Genomic DNA, 19,154 nt, shown 5'->3' with positions numbered 1-19,154 from the left:
TGGATTATTTTTTGCCAAAGAAATGTAGTATATTACATTTTGGCCTAAATTTATGATAATTTATTTGCGACATTTTAAAAGAGAGACAAAGAAAAAAAATATTTTTTCAACATTTTCAGTATTTTGCTAAATTTTAAAAAAACAGAAACAAAAAATTGTTTTTTTTTTATTTTTGGTATTTTGCTACATTTTAAAACTGAAATAAAGAAAAATGTGTTTTTTTCACCCTCATTTTCAGTATTTTGCTAATTTTTTAAAACAGAAACAAAGAAAAAGTGTCTCTTTCCCAAATTTTTGGTAATTTGATAAATTTTAAAACAGAAACAAAGAGAAATTAGTTTATTTCCCCAAATTTTCAGTAGTTTGCAAAATTTTAAAACAGAAACAAAGAAAAAAATGTTTTTTTCTCATATTTTCGGTATTTTTCAAAATTTTAAAACAGAAACAAAGAAACTTTTTTTTTAAATTTTCAGTATTTTGCAAAATTTTAAAAAAACAGAAACAACGAAAAATGTGTTTTTTTTTATTTTTGGTATTTTGCAACATTTTAAAATTGAAACAAAGAAAAATGTGTTTTTTCCCCCACATTTTCAGTATTTTGATACATTTTTAAAACAGAAACAAAGAAAAAGTGTTTCTTTCCCAAATTTTCAGTATTTTGATAAATTTTAAAACAGAAACGAAGAGAAATTAGTTTTTTCCCCCCAAATTTTCAATAGTTTGCAAAATTCTAAAACAGAAACAAAGAAAAAACAGTTTTTTCCATATTTTCGGTATTTTGCTAAATTTTAAAACAGAAACAAAGAAAAAGTTTTTTTCAAAATGTTTGGTATATTTTTGGTATTTTGCTACATTTTAAAACTGAAACAAAGAGAAATTAGTTTTTTTTTCCCCAAATTTTCAGTAGTTTGCAAAATTTTAAAACAGAAACAAAGAAAAAAAAAGTTTATTTCAAAATGTTTGGTGTTTTGCAAAATTTTCGACCGATTTTTCGTCCGAAAATCGGACCTAAGAATAATTGGCTCTGTTAGTGGGTCAATGGCACCGGCCGATTTTCGTGGCCCCTCCCCTTTTCGGTGATAGGGCATTTTGGAAAATTCGTGAAAAACTACTGATTTTTGACTCGATGGTCAAATCGTTGCGCATGAGCCGTGACCTGGAAGGAACAGAAGTTTTGCTTGTTATATGGGGTGAACTTTATGACTTGGTCGGTCGATTTTTGAAATCGTTGATGGCACCATTGGATTACCGAGCGAACGACATTTTCGTTTTTCGGACAAAAAATCGTTGGGAGTTTGAACCATGTACAGTTGCAAGAAAAAGTATGTAAACCCCTTGGGATTACGTGGAGTTTTGCATGAATTGGGCATAAAATGTGCTCTGAACGCCATCTAAGTCACAACAATAGAAGAACACAGTCTGCTGAACATAATACTACACAAACATTAGATGTTGCCATGGTTTAATTGCACATAACATGTAAACATTCACAGTGCAGGGAGGAAAAAGTATGTGAACCTTTGGACTTAATAACTGGTTTACCCTCCTTTGGCAGCAATAACCTCAACCAAACATTTCCTGTAGTTGCAGATCAGACCTGCACAACGATCTGGAGTCATTTTGGACCACTCCTCTTCACAAAACTGTTTCAGTGTAGCAATATTCTTGGGATGTCCGGTGTGAATCGCTCTCTTAAGGTCATGCCACAGAATTTCAATCGGGTTGAGGTCAGGACTCTGACTGGGTCACTCCAGAAGGCGTATTCTGTGCTGTTGCAGCCATTGTTTTGTTGAATTACTTGTATGCTTTGGGTCATTGTCCTGTTGCATCACCCATCCTCTGCGGAGCTTCAGTTGGCGGACAGATGGTCGTACGTTTTCCTGCAAAATGTCTTGATAAACTCTGGAATTCATTTTCCCATCAATGACAACAATCCGTCCAGGCCCTGAGGCAGCAAAGCAGCCACAAACCATGATGCTCCCTCCGCCATGTTTTACAGTGGGGATGAGGTTTTGATGTTGGTGTGCTGTGCCTTTTTTTCTCCACACATAGTGTTGTGTGTTCTTCCCAAACAACTCAATCTTGGTTTCATCTGTCCACAGTATATTTTGCCAGTAGTGCTGTGGAACATCCAGGTGCTCTTTTGCAAACTTCAAACGTGCTGCAATATTCTTTTTGGACAGCAATGGCTTCCTCCGTGGTGTCCTCCCATGTACTCCATTCTTGTTTAATGTTTTCCTTATTGTAGATGTGTCAACAAAAATGTTAGCATGTACCAGAGATTTCTGTAGGTCTTTAGCTGACACTCTGGGATTCTTCTTTACCTCATGCAGCATTCTGCGCTGTGCTCTTGCAGTCATTTTTACAGGAGGACCACGCCTAGGGAGAGTAGCAACAGTGCTAAACTTTCTCCATTTGTAGACAGTCTGTCTTACCGTGGACACATGAACATCAAGGCTTTTGGAGATACTTTTGTAACCCTTTCCAGCTTCATGCAAGTCAACAATTCTTGATCATAGGTCTTCTGAGAGCTCTTTTCTGCGAGGCATGGTTCACATCAGACAGCGCTTCTTGAAACCAGTAAACCCAAAACAGGTGTGTGTTTTTTAAGGGCAGGACAGCTGTCAGCAACACATCCAATATCATCACACTGATTGGAGTCAAGGTTGGCTCACTCCTGTCTCCAATTATCTCTGGGAGAAGTCATTAAGCTAGGGCCTCACATACTTTTTCCTCCCTGCACTGTGAATGTTTACATGTTATGTGCAATTAAACCATGGCAACATCTAATGTTTGTGTAGTATTATGTTCAGCAGACTGTGATCTTCTATTGTTGTGACTTAAATGATGTTCAGAGCACATTTTATGCCCAATTCATGTAAAACTCCACGTAATCCCAAGGGGTTCACATACTTTTTCTTGCAACTGTATGACCTGCATAAAGCGTTTCTGCAAAAAGCACTAAAAAACGCATTGGTGTCAACCAGGGGTTACAGAAACCAAGCGTTAGGCAGCCATTTTGGACGCTGAACTAATACAGCGATGAGTGGTGCCCTTTGTATAACTGCAGACATATCCAGATGAAATGGCATGCTGGGACTTGTGGTCCTTCAGCAGCTTCAGAGTCACAGGTAATTGGCTTTTCAGCTGAAATGCTCTCCTTACCTTCTCGGCCTCATTGAGGGCTGTGGGGTCATCGAGGGACTTCTGCAGAGCCACGCAGCCAGAGATCAGAATGTTACTGAGCTCCACTCTGTGAACATAGAACATGAACAGTCTGCATCACAATCCAGAATCATAGTCACATAGTTAGTCTGGCTGAAAAAAGACAAAAGTTCATCCAGTTCAACCATTAAAAAAAAAGTTATAATCCTACACCCACAGTTGATCCCGAGTTTCAAAATGTTTGGTATTTTGCTAAATTTTAAAACAGAAACAAAGAAAAATGTGTTTTTTCCCAGATTTTCAGTATTTTGCAAAATTTTAAACACACAAAGAAAAAGTGTTTCTTTTCCAAATTTTCAGTATTTTGCTAAATTTTAAAAGAGAAACAAAGAAAGTGGGTTTTTTTTAAAAAATTTCGGTATTTTGCTCAGTTTTAAAACAGAAACGAAGAGAAATTTTTTTTCCCCCCCAAATTTTCAGTAGTTTGCAAAATTCTAAAACAGAAACAAAGAAAAAAAATGTTTTTCCCATATTTTTGGTATTTTGCAAAATTTTAAAACAAACAGAAAATGTTTTGTTCAAAATGTTTGGTATATTTTTGATCTTAAATCCCCTTTCTTCCCCATTCTGATGCTCGGTTTGAACTTCAGCAAGTCGTCTTCACCACGTCTAGATGCCTAAATGCATTGAGTTGCTGCCATGTGATTGGCTGATTAGCAATTTGTGTTACCAAGCAATTGAACGGGTGTGCCTAATAAAGTGGCTGGTGAGTGTAGATAGGAAGGTATATTATATTTACTTGTTTTAAACTTTTTAAAAAAAAAGTTTTTAGTTGCTTCCTAGTTTGTGGCCTAGGCACATGGGGGTTTATTTACTAAAGCTGGAGAGTCCAAAATCAGACTCCGCATAGAAACCAATCAGCTTCTAACCTCAGCTTGTTCAATGAAGCTTTGGCAATGAAACCTGGAAGCTGATTGGTTTCTATGCAGAAGGGAGTCTGATTTTGGACTCTCCAGCTTTAGTAAATAAACCCCATGATGTCATGCATCCCATTTCAGTCTTCATGGCATTTTTTTTCTCTTTCTTCTGAAGGAGGGGCTTTTTCAGCTTAAAGTGATGTAAAGGATCAAGGTTCTTTCCCTTCATGTATTTTATGCGTGAAGGTAAAAAACCTTCTGTGTGCAGCAGTGCCCCCAGCCCCTTAAATACTTACCTGAGCCTCATCGAGATCCAGTGATGTGCACGAGAGCCTCGTCTGTCCCAGGTCTCTGCCCCCTCATTGGCTGAGACAGCAAGCGGGAGCCATTGGCTCCCAATAAAGTGACCAGTGAGTGTATTTACAAACGCTCACAGCATAGGGAATAAAATAGTTATTGTTGGTTAACCACTTTTATATACATGGGCCGGACAATAGCAGCGCAGGGGCGGGCGACCGTTTATAAACGTCTTCCCCACTCCCTGCTTGTAAACGCTCCCTGGGAGCACGCAGCACCGCGATCCGGTGCCCGCTGCGTCCTCCGGACACAGCAGAACACCGATCGTTGTACGGGACCTCTGTGTGAGGTCCCGATCATGTGATCACCGATTGGCCAATCAGTGATCACATGCAGAGTAGTAAGCAAGATGTCACTTCCTGACATCATTGCTTACTACGTGTGAAATCTGTGAATGATCACAGAGGTCACATGGTACAAGGCTATTCACAACAGCCTTGTACCATGTGACCAATCACAGCTCACACAGTATTTCTCAATGGCTGCAAGAATGCAGCCAGAGAGAAGGAGAAATGATTGCTTTTACAGCCTTTATGTAAAAGCAATCAGTGTGAAAAAAAAAAATCTTCATCACCCCCCACAAGTAGTAAAGTGTCACCATGGTAACACTGCACTGCTAGGGTGACAGTATGTTAAAAAAATTAAATAAATAAATAATAATATTAAAAAAAAAAAAAAATGTAAACAAATTTTTTGAAATATTATAATTTTTGGTTATAAACTAATTTGGGTTATTTTTTTTTACTAAAAAGATAGCTGAATAAATTTTGGCCCAGATTTATGATGAAATATTTATTTGCAAAATTTTATAAGAAAAACACTTTTTTAAAAAATTTTTGGACTTTTTCATTTATATAGCAAAAAAAATAAAAATCCCAGCAGTGAATAAATACTACCAAAATAAAGTTTTATCTGTCTCAAAAAATTGCTAAAAATTCATATGGGTGCAGTGTTGCATGACCGTGCAATTGTCATTCAAAGTGTGATAGCGCTGAAACCTGAAAATTGGCTGGACTGGAAGGGGGTGAAAGTGTCCAGACTGGAAGTGGGTAAGAGAGTCTAGCTCCAATTTAAGATAATGGGGGGGGGGGGGAGGGGGATGTTTTTTTTTTTTTTTTTTTTGTCTTGATGACCCAGCCATTCCCACTTTATATATGAGTTATCAGTTTTGGGTCCTAGGTAGGTGGTGAGTGTTACCTGGGGGTCGGACTGGTGGGGGATGGGCTGACATCAGGGGCCTCTGGTGTTTTCTGTCGCTCTGCCTCTCTCGGTTGGCTGCTACTGCCAGGTTTGAGATCCGTCGGGCTGATTGCCAGGCCCTCGCTGGCCTCGTGGTATTCACTCTCAGTGCTCTCGCTGTCTGAAGGGTTCTCCATGGTCCCAGAATCCTCCGAAGAGCCGGCATCCATTCTACACAGCAGAGAGAAGACCGCCATGCTATTAGTAGACAGTCGTATCAGATGTAAGGCGTATAAATAGAAACACCAAAAAAATGCATTAACTGAAGATAAACTCACTCTCCATTTACTCCAGAAAACTGTGATGGCTTAGCTTCTTGTTCATCCTGTGTCAGACCATCACTGGGTTGCCCAACCAGGTCTGAAAAAGCATCAGAAACCAAGAAATTAGTATACCAAAATCACAAAGTACTCGCGTGTTGAGGTTGTGTAGATTACATATGGCCCAACGCTACAAAAGCAAAAAATTCAAAAGCAGCAAAAAAGGATAAACACTGTAGTACCATTTAGGACCACTAGGGGAAGTAGATATTTATTATAGAAGGTATTCCTCCAGGACTGCACAGTGTTCACATAATACGAGCCCAGCTTAAAGTGTTACTAAACCCACAACAGGAAAATAATCATTTGATCCCCTACAGATTATACCTTTTCTCATCAGCAGTATACAGCAGTCTTGTGACTTCTATCAATGGTTAGCACTTCCGCCTGGCAGTACTAGAGTCGTTGGTTCAAATCCCAGCCACAACACCTCCTGCCTGGAGTTTGCATGTTCTCCCCGTGCCTGCATGGGTTTCCTCCGGGTACTCCGGTTTCCTCCCACACTCCAAAGACATGCTGGTTGGTTAATTGGCTCCTGTCTAAATTGGCCCTAGTATGTGTATGTATGAATGTAAGTTAGGGACCTTAGATTGTACACCCCTTGAGGGTTAGGGACTGATGTGAATGTACAACGTATATGTAAAGTGCTGTGTAAATTGACAGCACTATATAAGTACCTGAAATAAAATAAAATAAATGTCCGGCCAAGTACTGGTTAAAGCTTGTAGGAGGGTGTTCATTCTCCTTTGACTGTCCTATGAGGCTGCATGACCCCTGACCGTTTGTCTGGACAGCACTGATTGGCTCACGAGCATCCTCCCAACAAAAAAAAAACCTCTCTAGCAATGCACATCAAACTGAGCATGTGCAGAGTGCCTCCTATAGCTCTGTACTATCAGCAGATGGATTGGGGACTGTGGAAGAAGGGGAGGATCAGAGAAGACAGGATCAAACATCCTTTTTACACAGTGCAGAGGATTAACCCCTTAGGTTTCACAGTGAGTATAACAAGCACACTTTACTGCATATACAGTGGGGAAAATAATTATGTGATCCCCTGCAGATTTTGTAAGTTTGCCCACTTACAAAGAAATGAAGTGTCTATACATTTTATCATAGGTGTATTTTAAATGATAGAGACAGAATATCAACCAAACATCCAGAAAAAAATTATACAAATACAAAACACACGATACAAATGTATACACTGAGTTGCAGTTCAGAGAGTAAAATAAGTATTTGATCCCCTACCAACCAACAATGATTCTGGCTCCCATAGACTCTCTATGTGCTCATGTGGTATACAGATTAGACCCGTCAATTTAAGAAGGTGCTCCTAACGACAACTCGTTATGTGTATAGAAGACACCTGTCCACAGAATCTCATTCTTCCTCACCATCATGGGCAACACCAAAGAGCTGTCAAAGACAAGACTGTAGACCTGCACAAGGCTGGAATGGGCTACAAGACGTCTAGATGCCTAAATGCATTGAGTTCCTGCCATGTGATTGGCTGATTGGCAATTCGTGTTACCAAGCAATTGAACGGGTGTGCCTAATAAAGTGGCGGGTGAGTGTATGTACAATACATGGGGTAAAAGTAATTTGCACTGATAAACACCCGAGAGAAAACCAAGCCATGTTTTAAATGACAAGAAAGCAAAAGTACTAGTCTAAAAATAGCAACACTTTATTTAATCTCTCTGGCATTCCAGTAGATGGTCCTAAAAATGTCACGTTAAATTCATGTACTTTCCTATTTTTACTCATCTATTGTTTCCTGTATTTACATGGCAACAGCATGACTTTAACACTACGGATCACGGAGAACATTTTTGTTTATCAGACCCGCAGCCTATTTAATGTCCTTGACACAGTCACCCCTACAGCCAACTGGTGCAGAAGCCGTTACCCTACTAGAATGGTTGTATTTCGGATTATGGGTGGAAAGCAGTGCAACTGTGGGAAATTCCAAGCAACAGAACAGCAAACGCCATGTACGTATTATGTCCATGGTGGTGGGACCTGAATGTTGACCGTGTAGAGCACGGGTGTCAAACTGGCGGCCCTCTACAACTACAAGTCCCATGAGGCATTGCAAGATTGACAGTTACAAGCATGACTCCCAAAGGTAGAGGCATGATGGGACTTGTAGTTTGGCTGGAGGGCCACCAGTTTGACACCCCTGGTGTAGAGCATTCTTTCTCAACCAGGGTGCCCAGGTACCCTGGGGTGCCTTGAGGTTTCTTCAGGGGTGCCTTGGCAAAATGTCTAAAAATTGCCCAAAACTTGTATACAAGCCAGTGGTTGGAACAAGCCTGCCTTTTAGTTACACAAAGCCACAGGTTTTCATTGTGCACCATTACCACCTTCTAGCCACCGGTATCCTGACAACCAATGACATCATCAGTTGATAAGGAGGATGTCATCTGCCTGCACAGCATCCTAGTTTAACCCTCCCCCGCCCCTCTCCATCAGTGCTGGGGTCACATTAGCTCAGTGATGGAGAAAAACTGAAAGAGAAGAGAAACAATGGAATACTAGTCAGTACCAGTGTGGAAAAGTGTATTTGCTTTGGAAGAATAAATCCCCTCTGATGTTGTGTGTCCTACATGAGTGGATGTTGCTGCATTATATAAAACTATTAGAATAGTTTTTCACATTTTAGTATGGGGTGCCCTTTTAAAATTTGGACAGACTAGAAGCACCCCATTTTAGAATGGGGTGCCTCAAGACTGTCCATCATTTTAAAGGGTGCCTCGGGACTGTCTATAATTTTAAAGGGTGCCTCGGGATTGTCTATAATTTTAAAGGGTGCCTCGGGATTGTCTATAATTTTAAAGGGTGCCTTGACCGAAAAAAAGTTGAGAAACACTGGCGTAGAGTATTCCAATGGAACACATTCCTGGAAAGAAGTAAGCAGGTGCCACAGCAACTAACAGCTGGAGAATGGTAAAATCATATCAGTCATCGCATATATCGCCAGCACACCACGGTTCTTCAAGTCAAAGCGTATAGAAGGGATCACATCATCGGTAAAGGTGCAATGTTTTGGGCCCATACAGGACCCCTTCATCAGGATATGATGGCATCACATGTCTGACATAGTTGTCCTGTGTGGGCCCGGAATGTTGCACCTTTACCGCGGTGGTGTAATCACTTCCACAAACGCTTTGATGTTCTCTTGAAGATTCATGGTGTGCTGGTGATACATGCCTTCTCTTGAGTCACAGTTTGACTGAGGTCCCTTAGCATGCAGTTCTCTTACCCATGTCGTCTTCTTCTCTCCTGGCACTGCCGTGCTCTATGTTGGTTTCTTCCTTTGGAATGTTTTGAGGCTGCTCATCGGTTTTGCTGTTGATATCTACCCCTGGAGATAAAAAATAAACCATTATTATTAATCTACTGTAGCAGCTTAAATGCTTCCATTCTTCTTGTAGCAAAAACGGTGTAGATACACACAGTATACTTTACACTAGACTCCTTTCCCCACACAACTTTTGTTGTTGTTATGAATGATAGGGAGTTGTAACCTAGTGGCTAAAGTCATTAGAACAGTAGTAGCACATAGTAGTACAACACAGAGGGCAATAATAATAGTAGTATTAAACAGAGACCAATAGATAGTACATAGTAGTAGAAAATAGATAGCAGTAGTAGTACATAGTATTAGAAAATAGAGAGCAGTAGTAGTGCATAGTAGTTGAAAATAGAGAGCAGTAGTAGTACATAGTAGTAGAAAATAGAGAGCAGTAGTAGTACATAGTAGTAGAAAATAGAGAGCAGTAGTAGTACATAGTAGTAGAAAATAGAGAGCAGTAGTAGTGCATAGTAGTTGAAAATAGAGAGCAGTAGTAGTACATAGTAGTAGAAAATAGAGAGCAGTAGTAGTACATAGTAGTAGAAAATAGAGAGCAGTAGTAGAAAATAGAGAGCAGTAGTAGTGCATAGTAGTTGAAAATAGAGAGCAGTAGTAGTGCATAGTAGTTGAAAATAGAGAGCAGTAGTAGTACATAGTAGTAGAAAATAGAGAGCAGTAGTAGTGCATAGTAGTAGAAAATAGAGAGCAGCAGTAGTATATAGTAGTAGAAAATAGAGAGCAGCAGTAGTACATAGTAGTAGAAAATAGAGAGCAGTAGTAGTACATAGTAGTAGAAAATAGAGAGCAGTAGTAGTACATAGTAGTAGAAAATAGAGACTAGTAGTAGTACATAGTAGTATAAAATAGAGAGCAGTAGTAGTACATAGTAGTATAAAATAGAGAGCAGTAGTAGTACATAGTAGTAGAAAATAGAGAGCAGTAGTAGTACATAGTAGTAGAAAATAGAGAGCAGCAGTAGTACATAGTAGTATAAAATAGAGAGCAGTAGTAGTACATAGTAGTAGAAAATAGAGAGCAGTAGTAGTACATAGTAGTAGAAAATAGAGAGCAGTAGTAGTACATAGTAGTAGAAAATAGAGAGCAGTAGTAGTACATAGTAGTAGAAAATAGAGAGCAGTAGTAGTACATAGTAGTAGAAAATAGAGAGCAGTAGTAGTGCATATCAGTACAACCCAGAGAGCAGTACTGTAGTTGTACAATGCAGACAGCAGTAGTAGTACAACAACAAGAGCTGTAGTAGCACATAGTAGTACAACACAGACAACAGTGGTAATACATAGTAGTACAACACAGAGACTAGTAACAGCACACAGTAGTACAACACAGAGACCAGCAGTAGCACATAGTAGAATAACACAGAGCAGTAGTAGCACATAGTAGTACAACACAGAGAGCAGCAGTATCACACATTAGAAAACTGTAGAGGCACATAATTGTAAAAACAGAGAGCAGTGTTAATACACAGTAGTATAAGGGCAGACAGCAATAGATAGCACATAGTACAACACAGGGAGCAGTAGTGGCACACAGTAGCACAACACAGAAGACTGTACTGGCACAGAATTGTACAACACAAAAAGCAGTGGAAGCACATAGTAGTACAACACATACGCAAGTATTAACACACTGTAGTAGAAAACAGATCAGTAGTAGTACACAGTAGTATAAAAATAAAAAGCAATAGACTGCTCATTGTAGTTCAGAAAGAGAGAAATAGTGGGTTGAAACCAGGGGCGGACTGACAAATCATGGGGACCCCCGGGCAATAGGGGATCATGGGGCCCCTGTGTCCTTGCCCAAACTCAAAAAAGCCTATAAAAAAGGTACCAGGGGCATCCAATGGGGCCCCCTATTGACCCCGGGCCCTCGGGCAATGCCCGAGTTTCCAAATGGTCATTCCTCCCCTGGTTGAAACACTGGTCGACTTCTAATATCTCTTCAAGTTTCCAGTGGTAAGATTCCCCAGAGAAGATTGTTTAAAAACATGTCTTAATAAAGGTGAAATTCTTTTGAAAGCTGTATTTACTGGTTATTTTAGGTTTCGGAGAAGCAATCAAAGGAACATTGCACCATCATTTGGCTTAGTAACAAGTAGTAGTCTTGGAGGTTGGTCTTACATAGGACTTCTGGTGGGGATCTCTTGGCAGTGGAGTCCCCAAGAGATATAAGAAGACAGCATGTATGTATTTGAACCTGGTCAGTTTTTGGCAGAGATGGCCATTACTAGTGTTTTCACATAACAGGAATTGTGTTGTTTCATGTGTTACCTTTGCTTTCTATGTCCTTGGTGCTTTGTCCGGTAATGCTGATTTTCTTGACCAAATGTACATGGACAGCAGGCCCAGATGATGTAAGGAGTGGTTTCTCCATAACTTCTCTACTTTTGAAGACTTTATCTGCATCTCCTTCTCTTACTTTAATTATTCCTCCACCTCTAGCTTCCAAGTTCCGTGCCCTCTGTGGCTGAACTGCAGGCCCTACTTCAGTGCTGGAGACCACTTCACTACCTCTTTCCACCCTAGCAACCTTCACTGCATCCGCCCTTAGTTCCTCCTTCTTTTCCTTCTTCAATGTATCTTCTCCTCTTGCCATTTTCTCAGCTTCCTCTAGTTTTCGGTTAGCATTCTGAACCTCAGTTAAGGCCCGGGCAAGCTGTCTCTCCAGTACCGCTATTTTGGCTGAGAGTGCCTGAACCAGAAACCTCTGTTTATCTGCCTCTGGCTGTTTGCCTGGAACAGGAAGGAAGTCCACTTCCCTCACCCAAACACCAACATTGCATAACTTTTTAGCGGGTTTTTCAATAGACAGCAAACTTCCTTTCTTGACATCTTCTTTGGCGTCTTCCATTTCTTTTACTTCCATTCCGTCAAATGCATGTTTTCCTCCTACTCTACCATCTTTAATCTCTTCTTCTGGAATCTCTATGTAAAGCTCTCCTCTAGTTTTGCTTTTTGTGTTGACCCCAGGGTGTCCTAGATATTTTTGGCTCTTAAGCTGGACGCTAAGTTGACGTTTTTCCTCTTGGAGCACCGAAATCTTTACCTGAAGAACAGGTATCATTTTCACTTGCTCTTCCAGTTGGCGTAACCTCTTCAGTGCCACAGCCATCTGTTCCCTTACATGCTGAAGATGGACTGGGGTCGGAGATACTGGAGTGGACATCCCAGAACTTAGCGGAGTGAAGGAAGAGAGTTGTTGACATGAGGATGAGGATGGAAGGCGAGAGAGGGATGGTGTAGAGACAGAGGTGGTGGACCTGCATCCCAGGCTAAGTGGGCGAGACTGTCCAGCCTCCAGCTTCTTGCTGGCATCCAGCAGTGTTCTCTCCACCCTGGGATTGAAGCTGTTTGAGACTTGAGAGCCACTCCTGACCTCGTATGTTGGGTAAAAGCCTCTTCCACAATAGGAATAAGATGAATGGCGACTGAAATAAAAGAAAGTAAATGAGACTTTCTGGATATATCACTCATGGATAAAGGCATAGGGCAGTAGGGACCAAACAAGAGGAACCAAAACAAAAAATGATCATCTCTTTTCTGTTTTTCCATTCTAAATGTATTTGTCGCAAATATATCCATATAAATATTGTTCCATGATTTGATAATTGGTGTGTATAGTTACTAACTAATTTAATGGCTCTATATAGCTATACTATAATGGCTTTTGCCATATTATAATAAATGGAAGATATTTTGTACATTTGGTGGATCTGTAGTAGTTGCAGATCCAGGGTTTGAGTACATTGACAATTTTACTTTAATGTCCTCGTTCAATCATTACCTATCATTGCTGGCATTGGAGCAGAGGGACTCTGTAGATGTCCACCAAGATCCAGTGTATCCAGGGCCTCGGGGTAATGATCCAAATCTAGGCCTGCGGCTGACAGGCACTCGTTTGATGGTATGTCCTTTTTCTATATCATCAACGTATTTCAGGAAGTCCAAATCCAGTCGGTAACCATAAGGCGTCTCCACAGAATATGGTGCACCAGGATCTTTTATAGCAGATAAAGAAGGAGGGATGGATTTACCTGGACAGACAAATAGCAAGGAAAATATAATTTCTGTCTCATCGACATCGTCAGTGCCAGAAAAAGAAAACCGTTAGTAGGCTGGGCATTACAGTAGAAAATAACTACAATCTTTGAAAATAAGGTGGCCTTTGTTGGTAAACATGAAAAGAACCAAATTTCTTCCAGTTGTCTCCTATTTTCTCTAGATATCTTACGATTATTTGACTGGGCCCATGCAAGATGCATTTTTTTTTAATTTTTTTTTATCAACAATATCAAGATCTATTAAAGCTAAACTCTGGGTAGGTATAAAAGATTGCTATAAAGCCCAATGATCTAAATACATTCCAGGTGCATCAAATTAAAAGGTGTACAAAGACTTACAGTTTGTTTCCTTTAAACACCAACAACATCTGGAGTAGAAAAGCCTGTCCCCTGCCAGCATGCTGCACAGTAGGTCCCTTCCTCTCTCTGAGGAAGCAATGATCTCTTTGCAAATGTCCAACATGACACCAGAACCAGAGCTGTCTAATCAGTGGGGTGCAAAAGCCTTACTGATTGCAGAGCTATTGGTTTGACTCATTAGGGGGGGTGTTGGACCTCTGCAATGAGACCACTGCTTGCCCAGAGAGAACAAGGGTCCCACTCTGCAGCTGCTGGCAGGGGATATGCTTTTCTTCTCAGGCTGTGGCTGCATTAGAAAGTAAACTGTAAGACATTGAACACCTTTTGTTTTGAAGCAGCTGGAATGTGCTTAGTTGATTAAAAACTATTGGACTTTAAGAGCACCTCCAATTTGTATACACGTTTATATACCCAGCCAGCAAAATGATCAGCTTTGTATATAACGTTCATTGGTTATATTATTCTATCATATCTATACTAGGTCTTCAATTTTCTACTATGCCGAGTTGAGAATCCTCATATTTTGCTTGTTTCCAGCAGTCAGCAGTTCACTATGGAGTATTGACTGCCTGCTGATCTGAGGCAAGTACAGTATAGATACCATGGGGAAATAGTTAGGCTTAGGCTGTTTGAAAGTTATTCTTTAAAAGGTAGTTATAGGTACAGTTAGTACGAGTACCTTAATCTGCCATGACAGAATTCTTCTGTAATCCAGGAGTTAAGCCAGCATAGATGGATCGAATCTCAGCTGGTTGAGCAATGATCAGCCATTTTGATCCATTTATGGGTAGACTGGTTGTACCCAAGTGGATCCATCAATTTACTTGGGTACAGCCAACCTGTCAGGTTTTTTTTTTCATGTGTAGAAAAAGAAACAGCCTAGTGTATTACCTTAAAAAAATTTACTTATTAAATAAAAAAAGTAGGTATTGTACTCACAAAATGACAATACAGTCAAAGGCACATCGTGAAAGAACAGCTCTGTCCAATCCGCACTACGTGGCTGTCTGTAATGGGAACTCTGGACCTTCAACAGGCTGACGTGTTTCGAGGACTTGTGCTCTTCCTCAGAGCCAATTTTTTTTTTGTCATGTGATCACTTCCAGTGGCTATAGCCACTAGCACTGTTTTTATTTATTACAGGTACTTACAGCCAAGAAAGCTCCACAAAAATTCAAATAAAAGGGGTCATGTATTGCAGCTATTCTGTATAATGACAATTCTAAGCACATTGTAAACCTCTTTACAATGTACAGTATAGGGACAGTATACCATTGCCAGCATCATCTACTGCCTCTCCATAATGCTTACTACCGTCTCTTACTGTACCTGGAAAATGTGACTCCATATGAAGGACCTGCGCCATCATGTCTTGGCCAAATACAAACAAGGAATAGTTTACTGTATCCCCGTGTCTGAAAAGAAGGAAAGAATATAATAGACATTTTTTTTATGGTAATAATTTTTTTATAATGAACATTTGTTATCAAATGTTTTGCAGTATAAAAAACAGAAAACTGCATACATTGCATACTACGATAGAAAAGTAATATTCTGGTTGAGACATACACAAAATTTGTAATTTACAAAATTAAGCATGCACTGAAATAAGGATCCCCAAGCAGATATTATAAAATGATCACATTCAAGCCCGCGGATGGGCGGCAACAATATATTATAGATACAACCAAGAAAGTAAAAGGTAGCTGCAAAATTGTTGGCAATCATCTACATGTCATCCACAGCAACATGTCTACAATATTCCTGTAAATAAATACAAAAACATGATTTCAATAACCATCCTAATTTTATATTTCAAGTCCAACTCCAGCAAACGTTAAAATCATATCTTGCAGTTGGGTTGCACCTGCAGTGCCTGGATTCATTTTTCGTTTAGGTCTAAGGAACACAGAGCAAAAAATGTACTTACCCAATCTTCAGCACTGCTAGACCGGTCCCCGCAGCACCTTCTCTACTATGCTTTAGTGGTCTAAGGTCCTGACATCATCATGACCAATGTGGGGTCCATAGCCCTGCAATGGGTATGATGACGCTGAGGGACAATCCCTTGCCAGAATGTGGGGGAGCGCCATTTGCCGGAGAAGGACAATGTATGTATCAGGGTACCGCCTTTCCCCTAGACTAAACGAACAGTTAATCCTTGTAGTATGGGCATAGTCCCACTGCAAAGGATCATTTTAAAGTGTCCTGGAGTAGAGCATTAAGGAACCCAATTATGAGAAAATATTATGGCGCTCATTTTTTTCTTCTTTGGTTCCAATACTATATTTTTAATAATCCCCTCTTTTTTTACTACTGTATGTAAACTTTTCTTTTTCACCATCTCTCCTGCTGCTTTTTTATCATCCAAATTTCTGTATTCACTCCAAGCTTGAAGATCTTTTACCTCTAATAACTATCTTTCACTCTTTTCTTGCTATTGCTTCCCTCTACTCCTGCCTTCTTCTCCCTCTGATTCTACTGCTACCCCTCTCTTTCGCACTACTCCTGCCTTCCTCTCCCTCTACTTCTGCATCTCTCTTTCTCTCTACTCATGCTATCCTCTCCTACCTTTTTCCCCCACTCCTGCCTTCCTCTCCAACTTCTGTCACCCTTGTTTTCCTTACTTCTGCTTTCCTCTCCTACGTTGCTACCTCTCTACTTCTGCCTTCCTCTTCCTCTACTTCTGCATATCACTTTCTGTCTACTCCTGCTTTCCACTCCTTCTTCTTCTGCCCCCCTTTATCTACTACTGTGTTCCTCTCCTCCTGCTTCCCTCATTTTCCCTGTCTTTCTTTCCATTATTGCTACATCCCTTCCTCTCTACTCCTGCCCTCCTCTCTTTCTACGTTTGCCTCCCTTTTTCTCTCTACTCCTGCTTTCCTCTCCCTCTATGTCTACCTCCCTTTTTCCCTTTACTACTGCTTTCCTCTCTTTCTACTTCCATTTTTTTTATCTGCTTCTGCTTTCCTTTCTACTCTTGCTTTCCTCTCCTTCTGCCACCCTTTCCACTATTGCTACTTCTCTTCCTCTCTACTCCTTACCTCCTCTCTCTACCCCTGCCTTCCTCTTCTCCTACTCCTGTGTTCCCCTCCTCCTACTCCTGCCTTCCTCTCTCTCTACTCCTGCCTTCCTCTACTTCTACTCATGTGTTCCCCTCCTCCTACTCCTGCCTTCCTCTCTCTCTACTCCTGCCTTCCTCTTCTTCTACTCCTGTGTTCCCCTCCTCCTACTCCTGCCTTCCTCTCTCTCTACTCCTGCCTTCCTCTCCTTCTACTCCTGTGTTCCCCTCCTTCTACTCCTGCCTTCCTCTCTCTCCACTCCTGCCTTTCTCTCTCTCTACTCCTGCCTTCCTCTCTCTCCACTCCTGCCTTTCTCTCTCTCTACTCCTGCCTTCCTCTCTCTCTACTCCTGCCTTCCTCTCTCTCCACTCCTGCCTTCCTCTCTCTCCACTCCTGCCTTCCTCTCCTTCTACTCCTGTGTTCCCCTCCTTCTACTCCTGCCTTCCTCTCTCTCCACTCCTGCCTTTCTCTCTCTCTACTCCTGCCTTCCTCTCTCTCTACTCCTGCCTTCCTCTCTCTCTACTCCTGCCTTCCTCTCTCTCTACTCCTGCCTTCCTCTCTCTCCACTCCTGCCTTCCTCTCCTTCTACTCCTGTGTTCCCCTCCTTCTACACCTGCCTTCCTCTCTCTCTACTCCTGCCTTCCTCTCCTTCTACTCCTGTGTTCCCCTCCTTCTACTCCTGCCTTCCTCTCTCTCCAGTCCTGCCTTCCTCTTCTTCTACTCCTGTGTTCCCCCCCCCCCCCTTCTACTCCTGCCTTCCTCTCCTCCTACTCCTGTGTTCCCCTCCTTCTACTCCTGCCCCCCCCTCCTACTCCTGCCTTCCTCTCCTTCTACTCCTGTGTTCCCCCCTCCTACTCCTGCCCTCCTCTCTCTCCTCTTGCCTTCCTCTCCTTTTACTTCTGTGTTCCCTCCTTCTACTCCTGCCTTCCTCTCTCTCTGCTCCTGCCTTCCTCTCTCTCCCCTCCTGCCTTCCTCTCTCTCCCCTCCTGCCTTCCTCTCCTCCTACTCCTGCCTTCCTCTCCTTCTACTTCTGTGTTCCCTTCCTTCTACTCCTGCCTTCCTCTCTCTGTACTCATGCCTTCCTCTCTCTCCCCTCCTGCCTTCCTCTCTCTCCCCTCCTGCCTTCCTCTCTCTCCCCTCCTGCCTTCCTCTCCTCCTACTCCTGCCTTCCTCTCCTTCTACTTCTGTGTTCCCTTCCTTCTACTCCTGCCTTCCTCTCTCTGTACTCATGCCTTCCTCTCTCTCCACTCCTGCCTTCCTCTCCTTCTACTCCTGCCTTCCTCTCTCTCCACTCCTGCCTTCCTCTCTTTCTACTTCTGTGTTCCCCTCCTTCTACTCCTGTGTTCCCCTCCTTCTACTCCTGACTTCCTCTCTCTCCAGTCCTGCCTCCCCTTCTTCTACTCCTGTGTTCCCCCCCCTTCTACTCCTGCCTTCCTCTCCTCCTACTCCTGTGTTCCCCTCCTTCTACTCCTGCCTTCCTCTCTCTCCACTTCTGCCTTCCTCTCCTTCTACTCCCGTGTCCCCCCCCTCCTACTCCTGCCTTCCTCTCCTTCTACTCCTGTGCCCCCCCCCCCCTCCTACTCCAGCCTTCCTCTCCTTCTACTCCTGTGTTCCCCCCTTCCTACTCCTGCCTTCCTCTCTCTCTCCTCTTGCCTTCCTCTCCTTCTACTTCTGTGTTCCCCTCCTTCTACTCCTGCCTTCCTCTCTCTCCACTCCTGCCTTCCTCTCCTTCTACTCCTGCCTTCCTCTCCTTCTACTCCTGCCTTCCTCTCTCTCTACTCCTGCCTTCCTCTCTCTCTACTCCTGCCTTCCTCTCTCTCTACTCCTGCCTTCCTCTCTCTCCACTCCTGCCTTCCTCTCCTTCTACTCCTGTGTTCCCCTCCTTCTACACCTGCCTTCCTCTCTCTCTACTCCTGCCTTCCTCTCCTTCTACTCCTGTGTTCCCCTCCTTCTACTCCTGCCTTCCTCTCTCTCCAGTCCTGCCTTCCTCTTCTTCTACTCCTGTGTTCCCCCCCCCCCCCTTCTACTCCTGCCTTCCTCTCCTCCTACTCCTGTGTTCCCCTCCTTCTACTCCTGCCCCCCCCTCCTACTCCTGCCTTCCTCTCCTTCTACTCCTGTGTTCCCCCCTCCTACTCCTGCCCTCCTCTCTCTCCTCTTGCCTTCCTCTCCTTTTACTTCTGTGTTCCCCTCCTTCTACTCCTGCCTTCCTCTCTCTCTGCTCCTGCCTTCCTCTCTCTCCCCTCCTGCCTTCCTCTCTCTCCCCTCCTGCCTTCCTCTCCTCCTACTCCTGCCTTC

The 19,154-nt window shown here is 42.2% G+C and overlaps 1 protein-coding gene across 2 annotated transcripts in view; it reads right to left on the bottom strand.

The window, feature by feature from the left end:
- Positions 1 to 19,154, bottom strand: part of KANK2 (KN motif and ankyrin repeat domains 2) — a 163,580-nt gene that overhangs the window by 21,372 nt on the left and 123,054 nt on the right. Inside the window, exons 3-9 of one of the 2 annotated variants that reach the window (XM_089661885.1) lie at positions 15,127 to 15,212; positions 13,161 to 13,410; positions 11,648 to 12,804; positions 9,267 to 9,368; positions 5,957 to 6,038; positions 5,637 to 5,876; positions 3,166 to 3,253 (exon numbers count right to left, since the gene is read on the bottom strand). In XM_089661885.1, the coding sequence (XP_089518011.1) occupies positions 3,166 to 3,253; positions 5,637 to 5,876; positions 5,957 to 6,038; positions 9,267 to 9,368; positions 11,648 to 12,804; positions 13,161 to 13,410; positions 15,127 to 15,166 (1,959 nt within the window). In that variant the 5' untranslated portion in view covers positions 15,167 to 15,212. The remainder of the gene's footprint in view (positions 1 to 3,165; positions 3,254 to 5,636; positions 5,877 to 5,956; positions 6,039 to 9,266; positions 9,369 to 11,647; positions 12,805 to 13,160; positions 13,411 to 15,126; positions 15,213 to 19,154) is intronic. The other variant, XM_089661886.1, reaches the window with a different exon arrangement.

This window comes from Staurois parvus, unplaced genomic scaffold, assembly GCF_062004578.1.
Source record: "Staurois parvus isolate SC_StPar_1 unplaced genomic scaffold, SC_StPar_1.0 ptg001400l, whole genome shotgun sequence".
NCBI classification, from domain to species: domain Eukaryota; kingdom Metazoa; phylum Chordata; class Amphibia; order Anura; family Ranidae; genus Staurois; species Staurois parvus.
The sequence above is the reverse complement of the archived record's forward strand: the minus strand, read 5'-3'. Positions and strand labels throughout refer to the sequence as shown.